Source organism: Copadichromis virginalis, linkage group LG20, assembly GCF_057382275.1.
Source record: "Copadichromis virginalis isolate Kocher_CV1m ecotype Utaka linkage group LG20, C_Virginalis_male_GT1.1, whole genome shotgun sequence".
Classification (NCBI taxonomy): domain Eukaryota; kingdom Metazoa; phylum Chordata; class Actinopteri; order Cichliformes; family Cichlidae; genus Copadichromis; species Copadichromis virginalis.
The window spans coordinates 3180102-3205711 of record NC_140637.1 but is presented as its reverse complement, the minus strand read 5'-3'; the positions used below and the strand labels follow the sequence as shown (position 1 = coordinate 3205711).

Here is a 25610-nt window from a genome sequence, read left to right as displayed (position 1 = left end):
GCGCGGAAGGCAGCGGCGGCGGCGAAGGAGACGACGGAGACGACGGAGCAGTTCAGGGGGCCGACCGCGCGGAAGGCAGCGGTGGCCCTCCAGTCTCAGGCGTGCTGGCCATGGCCTGGTGGGCACAGGACCAGTCGAGGCAGGACCAGACGAGGCAGGACCAGACGAGGCAGGACCAGACGAGGCAGGACCAGACGGCGGCGATGCGGGGGCCGGACCAGGCGAAGCACAGGCTGAGGCCGGACCAGACGAGGACGAAGACTCGGAGGCCGGACCAGACGAGGACGAAGACTCGGAGGCCGGACCAGACGAGGACGAAGACTCGGAGGCCGGACCAGACGAGGATGAAGACTCGGAGGCTGGACCAGGCGGAGCTGCAGAGGCTGAGGCTGGCCCAGGCGTAGCAGAAGCACAGGCAGAGGCTGGCCCAGGCGTAGCAGAAGCACAGGCAGAGGCTGGCCCAGGCGTAGCAGAAGCACAGGCAGAGGCTGGACCAGGCGTAGCAGAAGCACAGGCGGATGCAGCCGGACCAGGCGATGACGAAGACTCGGATGCAGCCGGACCAGGCGACGACGAGGCGGTCGCAGGTGGCGGCTGGACAGGCTCCTCGGGCCCTCCAGCTGATGCGGCGTGAGGCTGAACGGGCCCCTCGGACCCTCCAGCAGAGACAGGAGGCTGAACGGGCCCCTCGGACCCTCCAGCGGAGACAGGAGGCTGAACGGGCCCCTCGGGCCCTCCAGCGGAGACGGGTGGCTGAACGGGCCCCTCGGGCCCTCCAGCGGAGACGGGTGGCTGAACGGGCTCCTCGGGCCCTCCAGCGGAGACGGGTGGCTGAACGGGCTCCTCGGGCCCTCCAGCGGAGACGGGTGGCTGAACGGGCTCCTCGGGCCCTCCAGCGGAGACAGGTGGCTGAACGGGCTCAACGTTAAGCTGGCTAGAAAACTGCACTGCTATGGGGAACTGGGCCAAAGGTTCAGGTGCGAGCTGAGCTGCTGGACACACGGGGACCTGAGCTGCTGGACACACGGGGACCTGAGCTGCTGGACACACGGACCCCTGAGCTGCTGGACACACGGGGACCTGAGCTGCTAACGGTGGAGAAGTAAACGACTGCACAGGGGACTGAACTGATGTCTGTAGTAACGGTGGTGGTGAGAGTGGAGTAGGTGGTGGAGTTAATGACTTCACAGGGGAATGAACTAGAGGTAGTGACGGTTGTGGTGCTGGTGGTTGAGTGGGTGACTGTGCTAAAGGAGGCTGCACTGGGGACACTGGAGACTGCACTGGGGAAAGCAGGGCTGCAGGAGGCTGCACTGGGGACACTGGAGACCGCACTGGGGACACTGGAGACCGCACTGGGGACACTGGAGACCGCACTGGGGAAAGCAGAGCTGCAGGAGACTGCGCTAGAGACTGCAGTGATGGTTGTAGTGGAGGTGTGACGGGTGGAGGAGTGGCTGAAGTGGCTGCGGGTCGGGCGGCTAGTGGCTCAGCTACAGAGCATATTAACGGCAGGGCTATGGGTTGAATGTCTGACTGAGTAGCAGCCTGAATGGCTGGGTGTAGTGATGGTGGTGGTGGAAGGGAAACAGGTGGTAGTGTGGATGACAGAACTAAGGGCGACTGAGTGGCAGACCGAACTGATGACTGAAGCGATGGTAGAGGTGAAAATGGAGCGTGTGGTGGAGTTAATGGCTGTGCTAGCGGGGACACAGGAGACGCAGCTTGTAGCTGGGCAGCTAAGAGAGCGTCAGGAGGCTGGGCAGCTGATAAACTGTTCACATTACCGTCCGTAGCACAAAACACAACCCCTGAACGAATAGTCCCACAGTTCGACACAGAAAAAGAGTCCTTATTCACCACAGCCGGCGATGTAAAAGTCCGAACGTCCGGCTGTGGGGTGGCGCGCCCGCGGCGTGATCGACGCTTCTTCCCCGCAGATAGCTCCAAAGGGCCGGGCAAAACCTCATCCGGCCGGTGAAACTGACGCGGCTGCTCCAGGGTGGCTGTTGTCTGTTGCTGCTGGGCCAAGTCTGATATTTCCCGAGTTCGCGCCGCCTCCCGGGCTTCATTCAAATTGGCCAATAAGTCCAAACATCCTCTGACCTGGCGGAGATGAGAATTTCCTTTGAGGATTGCTTCGATAGCATTTATCCCCACAATCTTTGCCCTTGTATTGGAAGTGTGGGTTATCCACTCGACTAGGCGTTGGACACGTATCAGATCGCTCTCCCCGGGTAAGTCTGCTGGGTCCATGTTGTGGTGACGTCGTACTGTCATGAATCGCTGTGCGGCAGGCGGGAGTTGGACCCAAAATGCAGGACTCACAGACTCGAGGGAATGAACTCAAAACACAGCTTTATTTGCCGGTAGAACAAACATACAAACTAAACTAAACTGGGAAGCCACAAACTAAGAACTTACAGCGAGACACAGGGAGATCCACACACAGCATGAGGGACGACGTCACGCCGAACAGAGGGAGACGCAGACAGAAATACACAGAGGGTTAACGAGGAAAGTGGGAACACACGGGGAACACAGGTGACACTGATAATCATAACGAGACAGGGCGGGGTGAACTGAACATGACATGTACAGGCGTGAGAGTCACAAAGTAAACAGGAAGTGCACAGAGGTTCAGACAGGAGGAGAGAGAGCACGGGGAAAACACAGACATAACGGGCTGGGGAAACATGAAACAACCACAAAGGGAGACGAGGGCTCATAAATACACAGGGCACACAGGGGGGGGAGAGAGAGCACGGGGAGAACTTGGACATAATGGGCAGGGGAAACATGGAATAAAACATAAGGAGAGACGAGGGCTCACAGATACACAGAGGGGCACACAGGGGGTAAAAGCCATGAAGGGAAAACACTTAGGGAACAACACAACAGGGCAACTCAGAAAACATGGCCTAAATAAGGAACAAAATACAAACATACAAGAAAACTAAGAACACTGGGCCAACATGGCCCAGGACCATGACACACATCATGAAGGGGATATACGGCATCTGCCTTGCTTTATAGAAATAAATTATTAAACAAGCTGTTTCTTCTTGTAATCATGCAGTCTAATGCATGTATCACAAGCACTAAGAGAAGATAAATTAATGTTTGCATTATTTGTTTTTGTATTATTCCTTTAGGTGTAACCAGGTCTACAAAGCACAGCCTATCTGTTGTTTATGAAATGGAATTATGAATGAGATGTATTTTGTGAGAACAGAGTAAATAGGAGGACTGTAGCATATGTAGGGGTGACTGCACCAAACATCACTCTGAGAAAGTCTTTTTCATGCATTGTAATTGAAGTGGGAGGAAAATGTCGAATTATTATAAATGTTTAATATGGCTCCTCTGTCAAAGCCTTTACACGCTGTAGCCCACCAAACGTAATTATGTGGAGAAGTAATGGGAAACATTGTTATATGGTGTGAATATTAAATATGGTGGGAGGCAGCCTCGTGGAGGAGCAAAGAAATGCATCCCTCTGACTCTTAGCCTCACAATAGACAGCAGTGTTACAGTTAGCCATCTGATCTGACTGCTGGCTTTGTGTGAGGAAAGTCAGTCATGTGTTTGGTTTGGAGCTAATTCCAAAACAAGAGTCTTGGCTAATCCTTGAGATCAGGCTCTTTCTGTTGGACTAACAAGCAGCAGGAATGCCCTCATCACCTTTTCTCGTATTACTCCCAACACTTACTGAAACAGGTTCATATCAGCAGTTGTTCAGAGCTACTTAAATAATCGACTTGCCCTTTTTTGGGGGAAATTTACAGAGCTTGCAAAGGTAGCATGTTTCACCTGCGGTATCAATGTTAGAATTGTGTTTTGCCACCAGACAGTTTTTTGTCATGACATCAGCAACAACATTTTTGTGATCATTTTTTGAAGATGAAAAGCCATCAGTGTTAAACTTCACCCATCCAGTTCTACTGAGAACAGCAAGTTTTGGGGGTAATTGTTATAAAACAGGCTGCTTCAATCCAAAATTATTAAGTCATTTGAGAAGATAATAGATAATTTACTGTATAATTAGATTTTGTATTACAAACAGATAGTGAATTGAGAAAAACAAACAGACTGTAATTCTGACACACAGAGCAACAGCTAGGAGAAGGGAAAAAGGCAGCGTGTGAGAAAGAAAAGTGACAGACACAGGAGGTGATCGTGAAGGGAAGAGAAGGAAAGACAGAGGGGGACACAATGAGCCAAACACAGGATTACCATGGCATCCCTCCCAGTGAGCAGCCATGTAGCTAATGCTAAGCTACCATACGCAGGGAGACACATGAACACACACAAACGTGCACATACACAGAGGCCTGGTCACACGCCTATAGATGCATCCAGTGCAACATTCAGTGCAACATTCTAGTCACTCGGTGCACATGATCTGACCCATTTACTCTAAATCACCAAAGTCTACTCATGGTTTCAATGTTTTCAGGTTGCCATTGACTAGACAAAAGTGATCATAATAATAATGACTTAAAGCCGTGATGGCAATGAAAAAGCACAGGACAGGATGATAAATGACTTGTACATGACTAGCCAGTACACTGTTTGATGCTGTCCACTTTACTGTGAGACTGCAGCCTGGGAGCACCAGACTCCTGTCCTCCTGTGACCATAAAGAAAGGGAAGCCGGGGGATTAGCTGTCCAAATGCAGCTTGAATGAGTGGGTAATTAAAGTTCACAGTGTGGACACCATCCCTCTTCTTTCCTTCCCTTTCCCAGGGAATTCCACACCTCACAGAGCAGAGCTATACATCAACCTTGCTATTGCTTCAGTCGTATATTGCCATCCATACAGGGGAATGTGTTTGTTTGAATCCCATAACTGGGAGCTGTTGCCCTCTTGTCTGTCTGTGTCAACATATCACTGTATGTGTCTGCCTGTCACCCTCCCTCTCTCTTTCTCTCTCACCCCACTTTCCCCCTGCACCCATACTCTCCCCCATCACTTTTTTGTCTGTTTGAGTGAGCATGCAGAGTGATCCAGGGAGTTAATTACAGTGGGTGCCTGTCAGGCTGGAACAAAAATCCTGCACAGACAGCATAACTCGGGAGGCAGAAACCAGACTGGTTCAACCCAGTCATCCCAGACAGGTCCAGCACACCCCAGGCCAGTTACATTCACAAGACTAGAAGCATTTAGTACTGAGTTTAACAATAGTCACCACTTTGGGTTTGGTGATTTTACTTGTTTTGTTTCAGAGAATTTTAGCTCCATATCAAAAGGTAAATGTCAGTGTAGGCACTCAGTAAGGGAATGACTTAAAGATTTGAGTTAACTGATTTGGGTTTTGTTTTTTTTTGTTTGTTTGTTTTTTTTTTGTTTTTTTTATTATATTTTATTTTGGGGTTTTTTCTGTTGTTGTTTGTTGGTTGTTTTGTTTGTTTTAGTGTTGTGAAATGTTAAAAACAAATAAAGACTTCAATTATAAAAAAAAAAAAAAAAGGTAAATGTCAGCTTAGGAGGCTGCCTTCTCCAAACACTGTACCATGTGTGCTGGCTTGGTAAAGACTGCATGCAGTCAAGTCTGACAGTTTGGAAGTGATAAGAGAACACATTTGGATTTTTTTTGTTAACTGTCATATTGTATATGTTCTATTAAAAACTGTCAATTTTGCAGTGATCAAAGTATCTTAGTGAACGTCAACATGCTCATTGACTTGCAAAAGGTGTTTATTCTGGATATACTTCTTTGGGTTGGTCTGATACGACAACAATAAAAACAATAAAGGGAGGAGTCGGGATTGTGTTTGTTGTTTCTCATTGTGAAAGACCAGTCTGATCAGGAAAAGCAAAGACGTAGTAATGATGGGTGACTAAAATTAGTTCAGGCTAAATCAAATAGACTACAGCTGAACTGACTAGACCGATTGGATCAATCTAATCAAACTGGCCAGGCACATATTTGCTGGGTCTCTGATAGCTGACAAGTGTCCCTGGGGCTGTATCCTCCCCCCAGAGTCTTTATTACCTAACCAGCAACCAGAGATTCAGTTGCTATTGATTGCTGGAAACATTGACCGCATAACACTACCATTAACTGTATAGCTTGATTAGAAATCAATAAAAGGTTAGCACTGGTGATCCATTTTTTATGGTATGATAATTGTCAAAGGCAGCCCATTGAAAAAAATCTGTTTGGTCATGTAACGGAGCGGAAAGGCTGATTTTATTTCCAAGATGTTTTGTGTTTTTAAAAGGAAGGAGACCTTCCTAAAAACGGGCAGAGCAGTGGAGCCGCCAAGGGAAAGCACACGATTAAAAAACTGTAGAATTAAAATATAATTTATTATATTTAAATAGTTAAAAATGTAAGATAAATTAAAACAACCTTGGCCAAGGGATAACACAATAAAAATCAATAAAACACAACATTAAAAGTCCAGTGGGATCCACCACAGCATAAAAGTCCCAGGGAGTTAAGAAATCCAGCGGAGTCCTCTCCTTCCTTTCCGCATTCGCGTCTTGATATGCCCGGGTGGGCAGAGCTCTCAACTCCGCCCGCCGCTTCTTTAAAACTGCAAGGCCACACAGCCGTCCCGTGCCTTCCGCTGGTGCTGTCTCCGCTCTCCCCGCTGGTACTGTCACTCTCTGCCCTGTGCGCTGGTCCTCTGTGCGCTGGTGCTGTCCGTCCTGTCCTAACGCCCAGCTCCACCAGCCCCTTCGGCTTGCAGGCGCTGCCGCCTGGCATCACTTACTCCTGGCCGTCTCTCAAGCCTCTCGGTCGAACTCCTTCCTTTGGTCTGCCAGGCCCTCTTATTGGCCTCTCTGGGATCTCTCGCAGGTGTGATCAGTTTATTATCAGGTAGGGGCGGAGTCTTTCCAGGACAGGTGTTCAATTTAAATAAGATAAAAACATGCAATAAAACTCATACAAACAAACCCAATATACAATATTAAAATATTAAAACAGATAAAACATTGCAAAACATGCACAATAAAACTCTAAATAACTTGTCCCGTTTCACCCCGTGACAGTCAGATAGCAGTCAGTTGTCACACCATTTCATCTGAAGAGTAGGTTTCTGGTTTGACAACATGTCGAACCAGAAATCTGTGAAGAATGTGGGACTAGCAAAAAGTTTGGTTTGTTTTGAAAACAAAAACGTAGACACATAGTATAAAAGTATAGTCTCTACCACTCCACAACAGTAGTACTACAGTAAAACAAGAAACAATTGAACACATTTCTTGTAGTGTAAAGGCCTGCGTGTTGGCTAAAGGCTTCTATAGATCTTTGTAAACCTGGCCCACTGACCTGGAGTCTTAATCTGGTATGCAGGCAACCCTTTTGCAGCAATCTGTCTTGTTAGTTTGGGCTGTTGGAGCTTAGAGTAATCTAATCTTAGCCATCCACCACCTTAAAACGCTAACTGCAGAACAAGATACGGTGCATGCACCCTGATAAATGTATAAATATACACCTTCAGTATGAATAACGCTCCTCGGATAGTGCTCCAAATTAGTCCCCTTTATCCTGCTATAGCCATCTCAGATAAGAATGTAACCCCAGTGTAATATACGTATATGTGATACCTATACAGTGCTTGCCAAAATAGATGGTTTAAGACTCACATGGTGCATTCATGATCCCAGCTTCATGCCGTCGACTTATGTACTTTGTAAGCTATATCCTTCCCATTTACCCTGGTGTTTTATGAGGCTACTTAATAACCCGCGGCTTGACCTTCTGCTCTACCAGATGTCTGATCCAAAAAAAATCTCACGGTGCACATGGTGCTTAGATCTTATTCTGTTTACTGATTTATAGTACTGAAGTCCCTGCCACAGATGCACCATGTAAAAAAATACATGATGTTGAAAGTTTTAACAAAATAAGAGGAGCATTACAAAGTATTACATACTTAAATATTTTGTGCAGTAACTATGGCCAAAATCAGTCATTATAATGCAGGGTGAAATAATTACTTCACATGTCTGAGATTCTACAATTACCATTGTGGGCCCATCTATGACACACTTTAAGTAAAAACTGAATATCAAAATATTTCTGAAAGAGAAAGGTTCCTCCTTTTAGGGATCACCACAGTGGATCAACTGCCTCTGTCTCACCCCATTCCTAGCATCCTTCTCTGTAACACCATCCGTTATCCAGTATATCTACTATCCTTCCTCTGCACATGTCCAAACCCTCTCAGCTTTACTTCTCTAACTGCTTAACCAGAGTTATCCAGAGTTACTGCTGTCTTTTTGGTAGTTCCACAATCTTCAAATCATACATCATACATAGAAGACTGACACTAGGAGTACAATAGGTTTCTGGCCTCTCCCATTTATTTACACAGTATATGTGTAAATGTCGAATTTTTATGATTTCTCTATTTGAAAGCAGAAATGTGGAACTGTCTGTGTGTTTATGTTGCTTTGTCATTTAATTGATGGTTAACAAATTGCTTTGCAACTGTTTTTCTTTCCCTCTGGTGTCTATTTTGTCATTTTGTTTGCAAACTCCATGTCTGCAAATTGCTGTTTTACCAATGCATTATTTGTACTGTCATATCTATCCATTTATATTTTTGACCATTAATCTAATTCAGCATCTCAGGGTGGTGGAAGAAAGGGCAGCATTCACCTTGGGCACAATGTCACTGCATCACCGTCCCAACACCGAGTGATAGACAGCCCTTCACACCAATAACCGATTTATAATCACCAATTAATCTAACAATATCAGACTTTTGTGATCTTTTGGCTTATTAATAATACAGTTAGAGGGATTTCTTCATTGATGCTGTGCCTCCATTTATGAGAATATTAGTGTGAATGTGTGAGCTGGTTCACAGTGGGCAGCAGGCTTGTGTGAGTACGTCTAGACAGATATTAACTGAACTCTTAATAACCTTTGCTGACCCTAAGGGTGGCTGATGATGCAATGCTCTGTGGGGAGACAAAATAGACGCTGAGGAGGCAACAGACACAGTCACACTGTTTCACAGTGTGCCAGACAATGAGGTAGACTGGAGCTCTGAACGAGGACACAGACAGTACTCCCTGACAAAATACAGCACAGCGTGAGCACACGCGAAAATATGAGAACAGGTAGAAGCAGGCAGCATTGAGACTCACATTTGCATAAGAATGCTCAAACATAGTAACATGACAGACTTAGTAGTAAAGGCAGGAAGGTGTAAGGGCAAGGCTATTCTGAGGAACTAATTCTTAGTGAGTGCAAAAAGGAGCAGCTTTTTTGTTGATGCTTCTTCTCCGTTGAGAGGGGAGGGTGAAGAGATTGCTTAATATTTCCAGAAAAGGACACCAAACCAGCATCAACACAGAGAGCAAAAGTGCTCTGAAAAGATAAGTACAGAGCTTTTAGTGTAGGCAGAAAAATGTATATCAATATATAACGTGACAGAAGGCTGCATATCGACATTACATGAAAATCTGTTGATCTGTGTCCAAATATCTGCAGTACTCCACCTCCCTGTGGGGAGGCGGGGTTTGTGGGGGAAAAAGCAAGCTTAACATCAATGAAATCGATTAGTGGAAACCAAGTGTTATGATGACTTCTATTTATAGTGAGGTCTGTTTGTGACACAGTAGTGGCTGCCACCCAATCCCCATTGATAATAAGTGAAACATACTGTATTGTTTTGTTTTTATTTCTTCATAAGTTCTTTGCATAAATGGCATAAAATTAGATTTTTTTAATAATACAAAACCATGACACGTAACTTTCCTGTTAAACCTGTGATAATTCCCTGAAATAGCAGGTCCCTAGGTTAATAAAGCTCAAATGACCGCATACCTGAAAAGATGGATTTGTATACATGGATATAGCAACAGTTGTTAATGACAGAGTCTAAAAATACACACTCACTTAGTGGAGCCAGCAAAGTCATCTCTCACTGGGAAATGCTTTAATTGACAGTTTTATGTGACTCTTAATAAATTCTCAAATCACTATCACAACATAGCATATTCTGAAACATTTTTCCCACCTGCTGGGAAATTCATGTTCGTGTATTTTCTATGTGAATAGAGTACAGCAAATTATATTAATTAAAGTGTTAGTATTTTAAGAAAAAGCAGTATAATGTCTGGAAATGTAAAAAGAAGAAAACAAACATGCTTTATATATTCACAACAGAAGAAAAAACCTTATGCGATCAATCTTAGGGATTGCAAAAGACTATATACCAGTGTGTAACTGAGGGATTAGTCAGTGCTATCTCTGTTCCTATAGGAAGCTGCTTGTGCCAGTGAACTGTATTTCTGCAACAGCCATTCTGTCCGCCATACTAGGGATGTGTGGCAGATGCAGTAGAAATGTGTTTTATAAAGCCAGTGACTGGGTGTTGTCTTTGCAGAGCTACATCTATATGCTGCTAGCACCATCTAGTGGCAGTAGGTGTTATTGCTTCATTATGGGAGTGCTGTCCAGGGCAGGCTTATGTTTTGGTTTCCTGTGAGTAGTCACGGAGTAAGGGAGTGAAACAGATGCTGAGGCTCATGACATGACATGTACCTCCTATTTCAGGATCGCAAGCTGACCAAGGCAGAGCAGCAACGCTTCAAAGAAGAGGCAGAGATGTTAAAGGGGCTTCAGCACCCCAACATCGTCCGCTTCTATGATTCCTGGGAGTCTGTACTTCGTGGAAAGAAGTGCATTGTACTAGTCACTGAACTCATGACATCAGGAACACTCAAAACGTTAGTGTAACCTATCTGCTACAGATAGCTATTATTGAGTCTATGTTTATTATGTTCTAAAAAAAAGAATTATTTCAGTTAATCTATAAAATTTGTTAATCCACATTCATTTGTTTGTCTTGCCAACACCTTGGTACTCACTTCTGTTAATGAATTTGATGAATGGAGATTATTCATACCGCAAAACACAGTTTTTATTGTGCATAGAGTTAATGTACTATTAATTTGGACAGATGTGTTGCTTTATACAGAGATATATAATGTGTTTCAGGTGAAGTGTCATCACATTATCACAACACGTTCAAATTCAGGAAATATAAGTAATTCATAATATTTCGCTATCGCTGTCAGTGTGTTGACTTACACGTTTTGTCTATTGGTTGTTTATTACAATATCCTTTTGAGTTTGATTGCTTTTATTCTCTATCCACAGTTACCTGAAGCGCTTTAAGGTGATGAAACCCAAGGTCCTTAGAAGTTGGTGTAGGCAAATTCTGAAAGGCCTTCACTTCCTTCACACCAGGACTCCACCAATTGTCCATCGGGACCTCAAGTGTGACAACATTTTTATAACAGGCCCCACAGGATCAGTCAAGATCGGTGATCTGGGACTGGCCACTCTTATGAGGACCTCCTTTGCAAAGAGTGTTATAGGTAGGCTGCTTGCAGTTTATAGATTGAATGCTTTTTAGATCACTCATGCCCTGTCTCTACAAGATTAAGGCCTTTCCTCTGCATTCAGCACTACTGAGATTTTACAAAAGTCTCACTTAACTTCAGTAGACATATAGTTTATTTCTATGTTAGTGGTGAATGTAGAAAGAGGGCACTGATGATGAAATGCCAGCTCTCTTAGCCTGCAGAAGCAGTGCCCAGTAAAGATAAATTAGATGATGAGTAGGTAGATTATTATCAGCTTGAAAATTCTTACACTGAGTCTGAGGAAATTTCTGCTTTGTGGATGGTATCACATCACTGTAAATACAAACTCTAATCTGTAGTGAAATAATATTTCGATGTTTGGGTTGTCATAGAGTACTGTTTGGTTTTAACAGGAACCCCGGAGTTCATGGCTCCAGAGATGTATGAGGAGCACTATGATGAGTCTGTGGACGTATATGCCTTTGGGATGTGTATGCTGGAGATGGCTACTTCAGAGTACCCCTACTCTGAGTGCCAAAATGCTGCTCAGATCTATCGCAAAGTCACAAGCGTGAGTCTTTGAAATATTCGCAAGCAAACTCTATGCATTTGTGGTGATGATGCATAAGGATCTAATTGATTGTTGTTTTATTTAATTGTGATCTAAACTTTTTGGCTCAACTCTGAAAATGTTTTATTTGTTAAATGCAGGACTTAAAATCCTAATTACATAAGTTCCTGTAGAATACAATGAATTTCCTGTTTCTTTTATTTTTCAGGGTATAAAGCCAGCCAGCTTTGACAAAGTAAATGACCCAGAGATCAAAGAGATCATTGAAGGCTGCATTCGTCAGAACAAAAGCCAGAGGTAAGCAGAATTTGCTTTCATAACACTATGGCATCCACTCTATTATGCAGAGTGACTGGTAATGTGATCATTAAACGTCCCAGTCTCTTCTATCATCGAATTCTCCTTTCTTGACAGACTTTCCATTCGAGACCTGCTGAACCATGCTTTCTTTGGGGAGGACACAGGCGTCCGGGTGGAACTAGCTGAGGAGGACACAGGCATCCAGGACTGCCTGGCTCTCCGAATTTGGGTTGAAGACCCCAAGAAGCTGAAGGGGAAGCACAAGGACAATGAGGCCATTGAGTTCAGCTATGACCTGGAAAATGATAGTGCTGAAGAAGTGGCTCTAGAGATGGTAAGGCAGGAATAATTAATGCCTGATAAGCTGATCGGGTCCGTAGGTGTCAGGTACTGTTGACTGGGAAAAGGCCTTGATTTGATACTTAAAAGCTTAAATGCAGGTTAGGAATTACAAGCCCTTCACTTTATCTATCAGCCACTTCAAGATTTCTCCAGCTGATCTAGATTTCCTCACCTGACATTTGCCCATTAATTAATTACTCTCTCTTTGCCTCTCTACATTACAGGTGAAATCAGGCTTCTTTCATGAAAGTGATGCCAAAGTGGTCGGAAAATCCATCCGGGACAGAGTGAACCTAATCAAAAAGTCAAGGGAGCGTCGACAGCAGCAGGTCCTTCAGCAGCAGGGCTTTGAAGAACGAAGAGACTCCACTCTCACTTCCTACACCTTTACTCATCCATCTTACCCATCCTCGCTGGTGCAAGGGGTAGCTGGACACACGGGAGACGGAGGAGGAGGTGGAGTGCAGGAGTCCGAGGAGCTTCCTGAAGTGGACCAACGTGTCAGGCAGCAAAATATTTTCAGTGGGGCAACCCTAAATCTGCCAGGTACAGTGTGCTCCTTAGTGACATATCCCATGTGCCAGTAGCTGATCAAAATGTATCTATATGAAACAATTATAATGGTGAAATTTTAAATGAAAATTTTAAAATACATGAATATGATTTGAACAAGTACTTTTTGTGTAGTCTGAATTTTTATAGTGTCTTATTTTTTAAATGTCTTTGACTACTCAGAAGGGGAGAGCATTGGATCTGCAAGCTGTGAATCTTATGCGAGTGGACAGAGCCAGGCATACTCTCTGCAGGGGGACTCATATACCCACTCACAGACCTCATTACCCACAGTTGCATCTGTAGGTGTATTTTTATATCTTACTGATAAAATTATTGTTTTTTGAACTTAAATACTATATATATATATTTATATATGTGTTCATTATTTTTCTTGCACAACAGAGCACTGGTGCATTGCCTCATCCTCAGATGCCCCCCATTGGTGAGAGTACAAGTGTTGCTACTATACCTCTTGGGCCGAGTGTTAGTATGACAAGCATGTCCTTAGGACAAAGTGGAGGAGGACCCATGGGTCAGACATTTCTTCACTCCGGTACCGTGGTTCCGCAGGTATCACCAAGTGTACCTCAACAATACTTTCAGGTGAAAATGGTGATAATGTGCAAACTGACAGCCTAATTTAACATAGGGGCAATGAAGGCTAACATTAATGTTAATATGTTCTTTTCCATTTAATAACTGTTTGTGCCAACATAAATCATCCTCATAATCATCTGAGATTCGCCATCTGGTTTTACACTACACAGGGTTTCCCCCAGGAAGTTGTTTGTCAGAGGTGGTGAGATGTCTCTCTCATTAAATACTATATTAGCTTGGAGTGTGAAATTGTGATTCTGGTTAATTTTGTGGGGAGGCAGCCAACCTCTGCTATAAAGCACTGTGGGACACCCTGATTAAAATTAAATGTGTTGATAATTGATGCTTCTTTCCAAAGCTTAATCTTAACCCAATTTTTCTGCTACTTTCTTTTCCCCCTTCTTTCAACTCCAAACATCATTCTCCCATTATCACTCAATAGTCACAAACATTCCCATCAGATGATTTTCAAACCGCCGCTCCCCACGGATCAGTTGCCCCTTCACAGTCATACATACCACCTGTTTCCCCACAGGCACCCATTAATGTTCTCACTGCATCCATGCCAGTCAGTGATACTGCTGGACTAGCAAGGACAATTGTGCCCCACGCTCAGCAGACCCAACACCCTGCCACTCCCATGCAGATCACTGACATCATTTCCCAGGCCGCACCCCAACAAACACAGTCTGTCGTGATCCCCCAGCAGACTATTGTCCCACAACAACAGATGGGAATGGATCCCCAGACCTCCACCCTTCATTTGCAGCAGCAGCCACAACTGCAAATAGGGGGGCAGTCAGCTGAGCTTGAACAACAACAAGTTACTGCCGCTCAGCCTGCAACAGAACAGCATCAACACAGCCTTTCAGCTACGTCCATCGAGAAACATCAGTCTGAGACTCAGCAGCAGATCTGTGTACAGCAGTCTGCCCCACACGTCCAGCCAGCTTCACAGCAGCATGTGTTCACACCACAAACAGGTATGGAGCAGCGAGCTATGCAATCAACAGGGGATCCCTGTGAACAGATAATGCTACAATCACAACAACAGCTTCAGCAACAGCAAACTTTGTTACAACAGCAGCAGCAAAAAGAGCAGCAGCAACAAGTTTTACTGCTTGAGCAACATCAGCTGTATGTCCAGCAACAGCTTGATCAGCAACAACAAAGAGCACTGCTTCAACAGCAGCAGCAAGCCCAGCTGCAGCAGCAGCAAGCGCTTAAACAAAAGCAACTGTTGGATCAACAGCAACAGCAACAAACTCTCATTCAGCAGAAACAAGAGCAGCAGCAACAAGGTCTTGGACCGCAAGAGCAACCAATTTTTCAGCATCAGTTAGAGCAACAACAACCAAAGCAACCTCCTTCACAGCAACAGAGTCAGTTATATCAACAAATTGGACAGCGCCAAACTGGAACACAAAAGGAAACAGAGAATCAGCAACAAAGTGGGAAAAACGAGCAACAAATTTTATTGCAGCAGCATCCCCAGCAGATGCAGCAGCAGAATGAACAACAACTGCAACAGCAGGCCTTAATCCGGCAAATGGAACAGCAGCAGGCACTGATACAACAGCAGTTAATGCTACAGCAGCAGCAGCAGCTTCAACAGAAAGCTCAGCTGCAGCAACAAGAGCAGCAACAAGCACAACTCAAACAGCAGATAGAACAGCAGCAGCAAGCTCTGTTGCAACAACAGTTAGAGCAGCAGCGTCAACAGCAAGTCCTGTTACAACAGCAAGCAGAAAGATTACAGCAACAGGCTCTAATGAAGCAGCAGTTTAAAGAGCAGCAGCAAGCTTCCATCATTCAACTTCAGCAAACTGAAAAACACAAAGCTGTCCCTATACCACAAAGCAACAGTGAGCAGCAGATTCATCATCAACCAACCGATATACAGCAGATGTGTATCCCACAACTGAACTCTACTCAGTTTACACCTCATGCTTCTCAGATGATAGAGCAACAGCAGCAAGTAGCACTGATGCAGCAGCAGCAGGCATTTGTTGCCCAACCACAGCAGCACACATCTGTAATGGAACCTCACATATCAGTTGGCGCACCAGTCAGTACTGAGGTAATTCATCACCAAACTTATATTATATCTCAGGGCCAAGTGCCCATGACCATTCCTACTACTGTTCAGACGCCTGCAAGTGTCCCAGCTCAAATCCTTACACAGCAAGGACAAAGTGAGGCTCAGCACCAGAACCAAGGCCAGAGCCCAGCCAAGTTTATAGCTCAGTCTGCAGCCCAAGCACCTCAAGCTATGACAGAGGGCCAGGTAACTACCCCATTATCATTGATTCAGGGACACACACAAGTCATCCAGAGCCAGCAGGTTCCTTCCCAAAGTAGTTACCCTGGGCCTGTTACTCCCACACAGAGTCAGGTAACTTCTCAGCCAATCCAGGCTCATCCTCTGACCACAACCTTTACTCAGTCACAGCCACTGCATGGCCAGGTCCCAAAGGCTGATGTTCAAATGATGGGCCAACAAAGTCAAACTACTGTCCAGCCTCCAGGTGCAGTTGCTTCAATCCCCAGTCAGATTCAACATGAAACTCTTATTCAGCAAAATGCTCCAATGCCAGCGCTCACCCAGCCCCAGATCCAACAACAAACTCAAGGCCAGCAAGCTAGCCAGTTGCATGCGCAGTCTGCTGCTGGTCCTTTGACCAGTCAGTATGTCCCTCACCCTACCCAGCAAGCCATACCACCTGTACAGTCTGATATAACTCATATTACCCAACAGCTGGAACAACAGCACCCAGTAATCCAGTATCAGCAGATGATTCTGTCACCTGGCTCAGCTGGAAGTTGTGGAACTAAAACAGATGGTCTCAATTCAGTAACTGCCCCTCTTCATCCTATACAGACCAAACAAGCACAAGTCCCAGGCCAAAGATCACTACATTCAGTTGTTCAGGGTGACCCTTCAGTAATTCAGTCCATCTGCCAGCCTGCTGTTCCTCAGTATACTGAGCAGTACCAACAACAGCTGCAGAAGCTTTCTCACGTGCAGCAATCTCTCGCCATGCCACCCCCACAGACCCAGCTACCGGCACTACCCAGCTCAACTCCCGTTCAGCAACCACTTCCTCTGAAACCAGCTTTGATAACCTTTGACGAGAGTCAGCTTCCCTCACAGTGTCAACCTACTTCACCTCTAATGACCATTGCTCCTGGACAATTAGGCCCCAATAATGTGGCTGAGCCTCAGTCCCAGGGCAAGACCCTGTCTCTGTATAGCCACCTAGTGCTAGGTGCCCCTCCTTCTCCACAGCACCATCCCAAGCAGATGCCACCAGCTCACACACAAACACAAGCCAGCAATCAGGCCCAAGCACACTCTCAAACACAGATACACACTCAGACACCTATATCTGAGCAGCCTATTTTGCCCCATGCTGTCTTTCCTACGCAGCAAGTGCCCCTAAGCCCTTTGCATACCTCATGTCCTTCTACACTATCATCTCTTACATCCCTGCCATCCACCTATCCTGCTGTTGCCCCTGCTCCAGAGCTGCCCACATCTTCACCAGCAGCCCAGGTAACCTTACCAGCGCAAGTCGACTTTATACCCACCTCCCCTCTGCCTGTTACTACTCTACAATCACTTGATTCTAATGCCCCCAAACCCAAACTGACCCAAGGCTCGCTGCAAGACTGTGACCTTTCCCTGCTGGGCATTGCTCAGGTACAAGAAGTATGAAAGTTTGCTTTATAAATTTGATAATAACTTTACTGACATGCTGGCACAATAAGTAAGCATACTGCTAAATCGAAATATTTGACAATAAGCTTTGACTGCACCTTTTTGATTCATACTAACAAATTTTGATTCCTAAGTGTATTCATAGAACGTGTCCTATATGTCATTTGTCATAATCACACTATTGCTTTACTTGCCGTTAACATAGCTAATCTATTTTTGCATTCTTTTCTTCATGCTGGCATGGTTTGTGTGTGTGTGTTTGTATATATGTCACTCTACAGGATGGTCCTTGTAAGACAAGTGCAGATCGTCATTCTTCATCAGGGTAAGTGATATCATTGCAGTCTGATTTCCATATAAATGTAATCTCAGTACTGAGTGAAGCTGTAATTTGCCATACAAGGACTTAAAACATGCTCAGAGACTTGGTTTTTCTTTTAAATTGAATTCATTTTGCAGCTAAGTAGTAGTGCAAAAAGATTGTTTTTTAGAAATCATAAGAGTCTTATGATGTAATAATGTTTTACATTTGAATCCTTTACAATTTCACATTAAATGTTGAGTGAGAGCCTTTAAACTGCTTCAAGCATGGCTGCTGCTTTTAGATCATTTGTGGAAAACTCCTCTGCATTTTTCCCTGGGTTGCACTAGATTTTAAACACTGTGGCCAAATCACAAGCCTTTATCTTTAAAGGCTCATTTTGGGTAACAATGCATAGTCTCAGTGATCTTTCTTTGGCAGGTCAGGAGTATTTGGTTTTGGTTGTTCTGGTTCAGCCAGAAAAGTCCATTGCACTGTGTGCTGACCTGCAATAACACTATGACAGAAACCATAGTTCAGGTGGTTTTTGTTGGATGTTCTTCTCATTGACAGTCTGACCCTCAGGGTCAGATTCCTCGCGCATAGAACTGCCGGTATTGAAAACGATGAGAAGTTTGCTTCTGTTTGGGCCTCTGACTGACGTGCCACATTTGGAATCGGACACACTGGTGTTTGATCTCTGCTTCATAGACAGGAACTTTGCTCTTATTAGCAGTGATGATTCTGGACAGCCATTCACAAATGCAGGTTAAAGCTTTATTATGCAAAGGATAATCCATATGTAAACATCAGGAACACAGACATCTTCTCTGGGCTAAAGTTCATTTAAAATGGACTGAGGCAAAGTGTAAATATGGTCTGTGACAAACAAAGTTTGAAATTCTAATTGGAAAACATGAATGCTGAGGCACCACACTAAACAGGGAAGGGACCATCCAGTTTGTTATCAGCACTCAGTTCAATAACCTGCATCTCTGACAGTATGTGGTTACATTAGTGCCTATGTAATAATAACCCTGAACATCTGGAAAGGCACCATCAGTGCTGAAACATGTATACAGGTTTAGAGCAACACATGCTCCCATTCAGATGACATCTTTCTTAGGGAAGGTCTTGCATACTTTAGCAAGACGGCGCTAAACCACATACTGCATCTTTTACAACAGCGCTGGCTTTTTGGTAGAAGACTCCAGGTGCTGAAGAGGCCTGCCTGCAGTCCAGATCTGTCACCCATTTAACCCTTGTGTGGTGTTCGTATTTTTGTTACTCAGCCAGTGTTCATGGGTCTGGTGGACCCGCTAGAGTTTTGGCTTTCCAAATTAACACTATCAAACAATTTTATGTTAAATTACTCAACAGATGTTTACTTCATCCCAATTACAAGACATATGAACAGCAAACATGGTTAATTTTTTCCCTTTACCTTTGTTAGATCACATTTATGAATTAATGTGCTTCTCGTTTTTCTTTTATATAAAATGTTATAAATAAATCAGTTATAATCAAGTGGAGTGAGTGGAAAGACACAACACATTTACACGTGAAAAAATAATTAATTGTTTAATTTTTCTTTTGAAAAAAACTGAACACGGGTCTCACAGACCCGAACACCATACAAGGGTTAAAACATTTAATGCATCATGAAATTAAAAATACCACAAAGAAGACACAGGATGTTTGAGCAACTAGAATCCTACATGAGACAAGAATAGGACAATATGCCTCTCCCAAAAGTTCAGCAGCTGGTCTCCTCAGTTCACAGATGTTTACAGACTATTGTTAAAAGAAGAGGGGACGCTACCAAATGGTAAACAGGGCCCTGTCCCAACTTTTTTGAGACATGTTGCTCCAATGAAATTCAAAATGACCTGATTTTTGAGATTTGGAAATCATTGCATTCTGGTTTTTTTTCTATTTTATACAGTATCCCTACTTTTTCATAATTGAGTTTATACATTTATACACACTTAAGATTTACAATACAATTTCTAATCTCCATGACACCTTTAGGTGTATACCAGCCAGTGGTGAAGACCCCTTGCAGCTCTTGGCGAATGGAAAATTAGAGAAACTTAAGTCTCAGAGACGAGCTTCCAGCCAGAAGTCTGAGAAACACCATTTTCAACTGAGCATTATTCAGGTGAAAAAATATAGGAAACACCAACACTGACTTTATTACTATATTTGTTAAAGTATATTTATGGATATTAAAAGATTAATAGCAAAGAATAAATGTGATTATTTGTCTTGTACTTAATAGGTGTCCGGCAGTGGGGACAATATGGTGGACTGTCAGTTGGAGACTCACAGCAACAAGATGGTGACATTTAAGTTTGACATTGAAGGGGATGCACCCGAGGACATAGCAGATTACATGGTACATTACTGTATGATCCTGTAGTTTGCACTTATTTTGAAAAGTATTGTTTTAATTTTTGATGACTGCCATTTGATAAAACTTTGCAGGTGGAGGAGGACTTTGTCCTTGATGTGGAGAAAGAAACATTTGTTGAGGAGCTCAGAGCGATAGTTAAGAAAGCCCATGAAATGCTTCAGACACATTCAGAGGTACTATCAGTCTAGCCTCTTTAGTCTTTCTGTTTTGTTTGAATAATGCTGAATCTGAGAAAACGTGAATATATATACAAAATGATAAATCCTTATTTTCGTACTAGACTGGATCGACTGACCAGTTACAAGTCAGCACTCCCACTTACTCCAGTAAGTTTAGGCATATACAAATGTTCTGGTAGAATGGGAATATGTTCTATGTGATGCTTCTCAACTTAGTAGAAAACAGTAATCAATCTTTACGGTTTCTCAGTGGACCCAGTGCCCCATTCCTCCCCAGTGGGACGTTGGCGGTTCTTTATCAACCAGACTATCCGCCACAGAGACTCTCTTTCCAGTCAGGGAACAACCACACCATCACCCACTGCAGAGACAAGGATTCCCCAGTCTCCTAAAAGAGAGAAAGGTGAGCACTCCTGGAGTCGGTTTTATTACTTTGGCTTATTAACATGGCCCATTTGGCCACATAACAAAAACTTAACTCCGTGTTCATTTCTGCGGCTGTAGAAAGTGAAGGATCCCAAAGTCTGGAGTCCTTGAGTGGAATGGGCTCTCCTTCCTACCCCACCCTTTCTGCCACCTCCCCCCCAGACTCCACTGTTTCAGTACCTACTTCCATGAGCCCCTCTGCTACCGCAGCCCCTGTTCATCACACAGCACCTGAAACCAGGCCTGGACCAGCCTCTGTCCCTGTCACCACCTCAACTGGCCTTATCTCAGCTTCTGCTGACCAAATTTCTATTGCTCCTTTAACTATAGCAACATCTGCTGCTGCTCCTGATGCTAACCTCACCAGCTTGTCCACTGCTCCTGCTGTTGTGTCTCCCTCACCCATCACTATTCATCCTGATAACCTGATTTCTCCTGGAACCAGTGTTTGTTCCACTGCGAGTCAAAGTGTAGATGATACTCTGATCTCTGCTTCAAGGCCCCGTATGTCTGCCGTGGACCAATCTTCAGCCTCTTTTCATTCCCCTTCTCCTGCTGTAGTCATCCCTTCTACTGTAAGCCAACTTGGCATAGAGCAGCAGCAGACATACACCCAAGTAGCCCAACCAGCCCCACAACAGCCACACCAACAGCTACAGTCTGCATCACAGCAGCAAGTACCATCACCACAACAGAAACTGCAGTCCCAACATCAGGTGTACCACGAACAAGTACCACTACAGCAGGAACGAGCACTTCAGCAGTCTCTCCAGCAGTTGCATCAGCAGCAGCTAATTCAAACACAAATACCACTTCAACAACAGCTGACTGAGGTGCAGGGAATGTCTCAGCATTGTCATTCAGAGGTGTTACAGCAGTCTCTGCCTCTGCCACCTTTTCCTCAGCAGCCAACCGAACAACCCCTTGTTCAACAGCAGACATCAAAGTTTTCCCCACAGTTGCTGCAGCAGCCTCAGTTACAGCAGTTACAACAGCAGATTATGAGTCCTGCTGGTCCATTGCCCCCCAAACAAGCCCACATTGATCAACAGCAGCAGCAGCAACAGTTAAACCTACAACAGACATTACACTTACAGCAGCAGCAGCTACAGCAGCAACAGCATCAGATGTTTATGGGTGCTGCAATTTTGAAACCAGATCAAAACCAAATGCTGCCCCTATCAGTTAGTCAGCAGTTTCTTCAACAGCAGACACAGCTAAATGTTTGCCCAGTACCACAACAGCAGGTCCCACAACAAACCCAAGTGCCTGTTGAGCTGTTATCACAACACATACAGGCACAGAAACAATCACAATATACTGAGCAGCAACAGGAGATGGTTAAAGCTGTGGACACGCCCCTCAAACAGCTGCAGTTTCCACTACAGAAGCAGTCCTCCTTACAGATGTCAGAGTCAGAGGTGTCCACGGGAGAGACAAGTGTTACAGAGGACACAGGGAGTTATTCTGCCCCCTTTCATCCCTCCTCTGACTCCTCTCTGCCACCTCTGCATCTGGGAACTGCTGAAACCCCCTTACCCACATTCTCCCACGCAATGACGCCATCCCCTGTTCAACCTTCCTCCGTAGCCGAGTCAGACAGCGAAGGCCCCCCCAAAATTGAATTTGTAGACAACCGCATAAAAACCTTGGATGAAAAGCTAAGGAATTTGTTGTATCAGGAGTACAGCAGTGGGACAGCACTGGCTGGGGGGGCTACCTCTGGCCCAACATCAGCTGCCTCCACATCAGCAGGTGGTGATGAGTCATCAGAGCCACAGTCAATCCACCACTCATCTTTCCCCCCACCTGCCTCCATCTCAGATACTTCTCCACAGTCCTCATCCTCCACTACTTCCTCCACCACCTCCCGTTCATCTTCCACTTCTCCTGACCCAGAGAGAGAAGGAGGTGGAGAGAAAGCTTCCAAAGAGGTGCCCAACTCTATGGAGTTGGACCCAGTGGAGCAGCAGCTTGGCCCATCACTCCTCACCACCTCTGTCTCATCCAGCCCACCCACCCCTCTTCTGCCTCCCAATCAGGATGACTCTGCTGGGCCCCAACGCCCACCTGTACCAGGAGAACCAACCATTCTTGTGAGTGAATACCACAGATTAGATTTCAAGTAAATTCTCCTTCAGTTTGTCTTTCACTGTAGTGAATTATAATTATTGTTCTGTTTCAGTGTGTAAATGTGACTCCACTATGTTTCAGCTGTCCGCGATTATTTGTATTATATAAATGTTTGAGTATCTCTGCGTTTTTTTATATCTCAACTCCATGCAGCCACTCTTAATTGTCTTAACTGTTCTAGGCTGTACCCTCACATTCTGACACCAGTGCCATTGGAGATGCATCATGGCCCCCCAATCAGCAACCGATCCCCCTCCGGCACGGACAGCAGCACCACAATGCAGGAGGTGGATATTTTGGCCTAAACCTGACATGTCCTAGTATCAGAAATCCTGTTAGCAAGAAATCCTGGACTCGAAAATTCAAAAACTGGGCATGCAAACTGCGTCACTCCGCCAGCTTGTTCAAGAAGCCCAGAGTCCAGCAAGGTAGCGTCCTTTTAGGGAGTAAGCGCGCGCGAGAGAGAGCGAGAGCGAGAGAGAGAGAATGGGATGTTGGGGCATGGACCTAAATCTAATATCTAGTACTAATTTTAACATAGCAAAATAACTTTTTTAACCTTTAAGGCTTTAAAGTTAATGTTAATGGACATTAATGTTTCCAGCTAAATAATACTGTTTTATGTATGTTTTTTTATTTGGTTATAGTCCCCCCTGTAAGTCCCTAGTGTTGACATCACTGCATACATTACTGTTTGTTTTTATTTATTGATTTTTTTTTTCTAAATTCCTTTTTACTAAATTTCATTTTCTTGGCAGTCTTTCTTTTTGCATGACTTGCTCACTCAGGGGCGAGAACAGTGGAGCGTAGAGGAGGGTGGGAGATTGGCACAGTGTAGGAAGAGTTTGGCATCACAAATCTGATGTCCTCCCAGTGCTGATGAACTATGGAGTAAAGACAAGCTGTGCCTGTGCCAAGGAAATATTCCTTCACATCACACCTCAACCGCAACAATCATCTCAACTGCACCTGCTGACTCAGTGTAGACAGCGTAATGCAACTCACATCATTACACAGATAGCATAGATGCTAAGTTACCAAGCTGATGTTATGTAATTGTTTGTAGTTCAGAATACATATAGGCTTATCCTGTAAACTCATACACAGTAGCACTGCTCCAAAACAATAACATATGATGTAGCTGTAGTGAAGTAAGTGAAGGTCATAATATGTTAGAATACAGTGTGTGCATTACCAAAGGATTGTAAGTTACTGCCGGGCTCTTTTGCACACGTTTAGGCTTTCCATATGGCTACGTTTTATCATGCTTTTCAAGTATTCCAGTCATCTTGCATGTAATCGTGTTTATGTGTGTAAAGTGTGTAGCAGTAGCTTAGATCTTCTGTTACAAGAGCACATGCATGAGCATGTATGTTATGTTCTACACGCGTGACTAATAATGGACCATTACCTGTAAGTAACACATATACCAGGCTGTATATATTTTATGTTAATTTTTATGTTTTATTTTTCCCTTAAAAATGGCTGTGGTGATCCATGTACACACTCTAATGTCGCAATCCCAAATATCAAACACACTGACCAATATCACTGTTGCTCTGACAAAGATCTTAAATGTGATATTGGGCTACATTGTCTAATGAGTGGGTGGAGCAGTGATGACTTGGTGAGAATGAGAGCGTGGATGTGTGGGTGGGCTATACTGTATTTAACTGGTATTTTAAAATATGTTTTTGCTTTTAATGAATGCATTTACCACTACTCCCCACACCTCACGAAGTTTTTTTAACAACTTTAAATTCACAAAGACCTCATTTTAAAATTGACATCCACAGAAAGTATGTTTACACAGTTTACAGATTTGCATGCATGTTAAAGAAGTCACAATGTTCTGTGATTTGAATGGCCAATTCTTAACACTGTGCCTTTGTGTTTGTTCTCCGTGTCTGTCCTTTTGCATTTGTATGTCTCACTGTCATGTGCATTTTTCTGTTTCTCTTCCTTTCTTGTATGTCTGTATCATCATTTGTGTGTTTTTTATACGTGTGTTTGTGTTTTTGTATCTTTGTCCTTGTCTATCCCTTTTGTTTTCATCCCTTTCTCATTATCAGAAGCAGATTCAAGCAGTCAGCTGTTTAAAGATGGGAAGGCAGGAGCACCACTTAATCCACCGCAGCCTTCTAAAGGACGTTTTCAGGTAGGAGCACATTAGCTGATTCTTGTTAGTCTCAGTCTTTGGCACAGTCTGAACTAGGGCTGCAACAAAAAATTTTGGTAGTCGACTAATCTGCCAGTTTTTCTTTGATTAGTTGATTAGTCATCGATTAATGTTTCATATTCATATGTTTCCGGGTCAAAATAATGACCCAGGAAGCGCTTAGCAAGTATCATCCTGAGCAGTTTCTGACAGTTAAGCTAACATAAACATGACGGTACGAACATTTACATGAACAAGGTATCAGTGTGACGAACTAACTTAACTTTCTAAAACTGACCCATTCAGAGTTGATGTCACAGCTCCAGGGGGCGGGCCTTAAATGTTCGTGCACAGCAGTACTGCTGTTGTGAAAGGAAAGCGCTGCTTTGCACAGTCTGCATTTAACTTTGCTTGTTTTCTGTGAAATGCTTTCACATTTTTTAAAATCTCTGTTTCCATTTTCTGCTGACCTCCTGTTTTGCAGTTCGCACTACATTCTTTTTCCTTAGTATTGTCTGCAGTCTTGGCAGACGATATAGGTGATACTTCCCCCATAGCTTCCTGTA

General features: G+C 44.2%; 1 protein-coding gene across 4 annotated transcripts in view; it reads left to right on the top strand.

The window, feature by feature from the left end:
• The window catches only part of wnk3 (WNK lysine deficient protein kinase 3), a 42116-nt gene that overhangs the window by 11673 nt on the left and 4833 nt on the right, over nt 1-25610 (top strand). Inside the window, exons 3-20 of one of the 4 annotated variants that reach the window (XM_085444524.1) lie at nt 10531-10703; nt 11137-11357; nt 11759-11916; nt 12125-12213; nt 12331-12550; nt 12783-13104; nt 13294-13412; nt 13516-13716; nt 14153-17266; nt 17713-17756; nt 19764-19893; nt 20014-20130; nt 20220-20321; nt 20429-20474; nt 20578-20730; nt 20832-22849; nt 23068-23314; nt 24959-25044. In XM_085444524.1, the coding sequence (XP_085300650.1) occupies nt 10531-10703; nt 11137-11357; nt 11759-11916; nt 12125-12213; nt 12331-12550; nt 12783-13104; nt 13294-13412; nt 13516-13716; nt 14153-17266; nt 17713-17756; nt 19764-19893; nt 20014-20130; nt 20220-20321; nt 20429-20474; nt 20578-20730; nt 20832-22849; nt 23068-23314; nt 24959-25044 (7560 nt within the window). Of the gene's footprint in view, nt 1-10530; nt 10704-11136; nt 11358-11758; nt 11917-12124; nt 12214-12330; nt 12551-12782; nt 13105-13293; nt 13413-13515; nt 13717-14152; nt 17414-17712; nt 17757-19763; nt 19894-20013; nt 20131-20219; nt 20322-20428; nt 20475-20577; nt 20731-20831; nt 22850-23067; nt 23315-24958; nt 25045-25610 lie in introns of all 4 variants that reach the window. The other 3 variants (XM_085444523.1, XM_085444522.1, XM_085444525.1) reach the window with 3 other exon arrangements.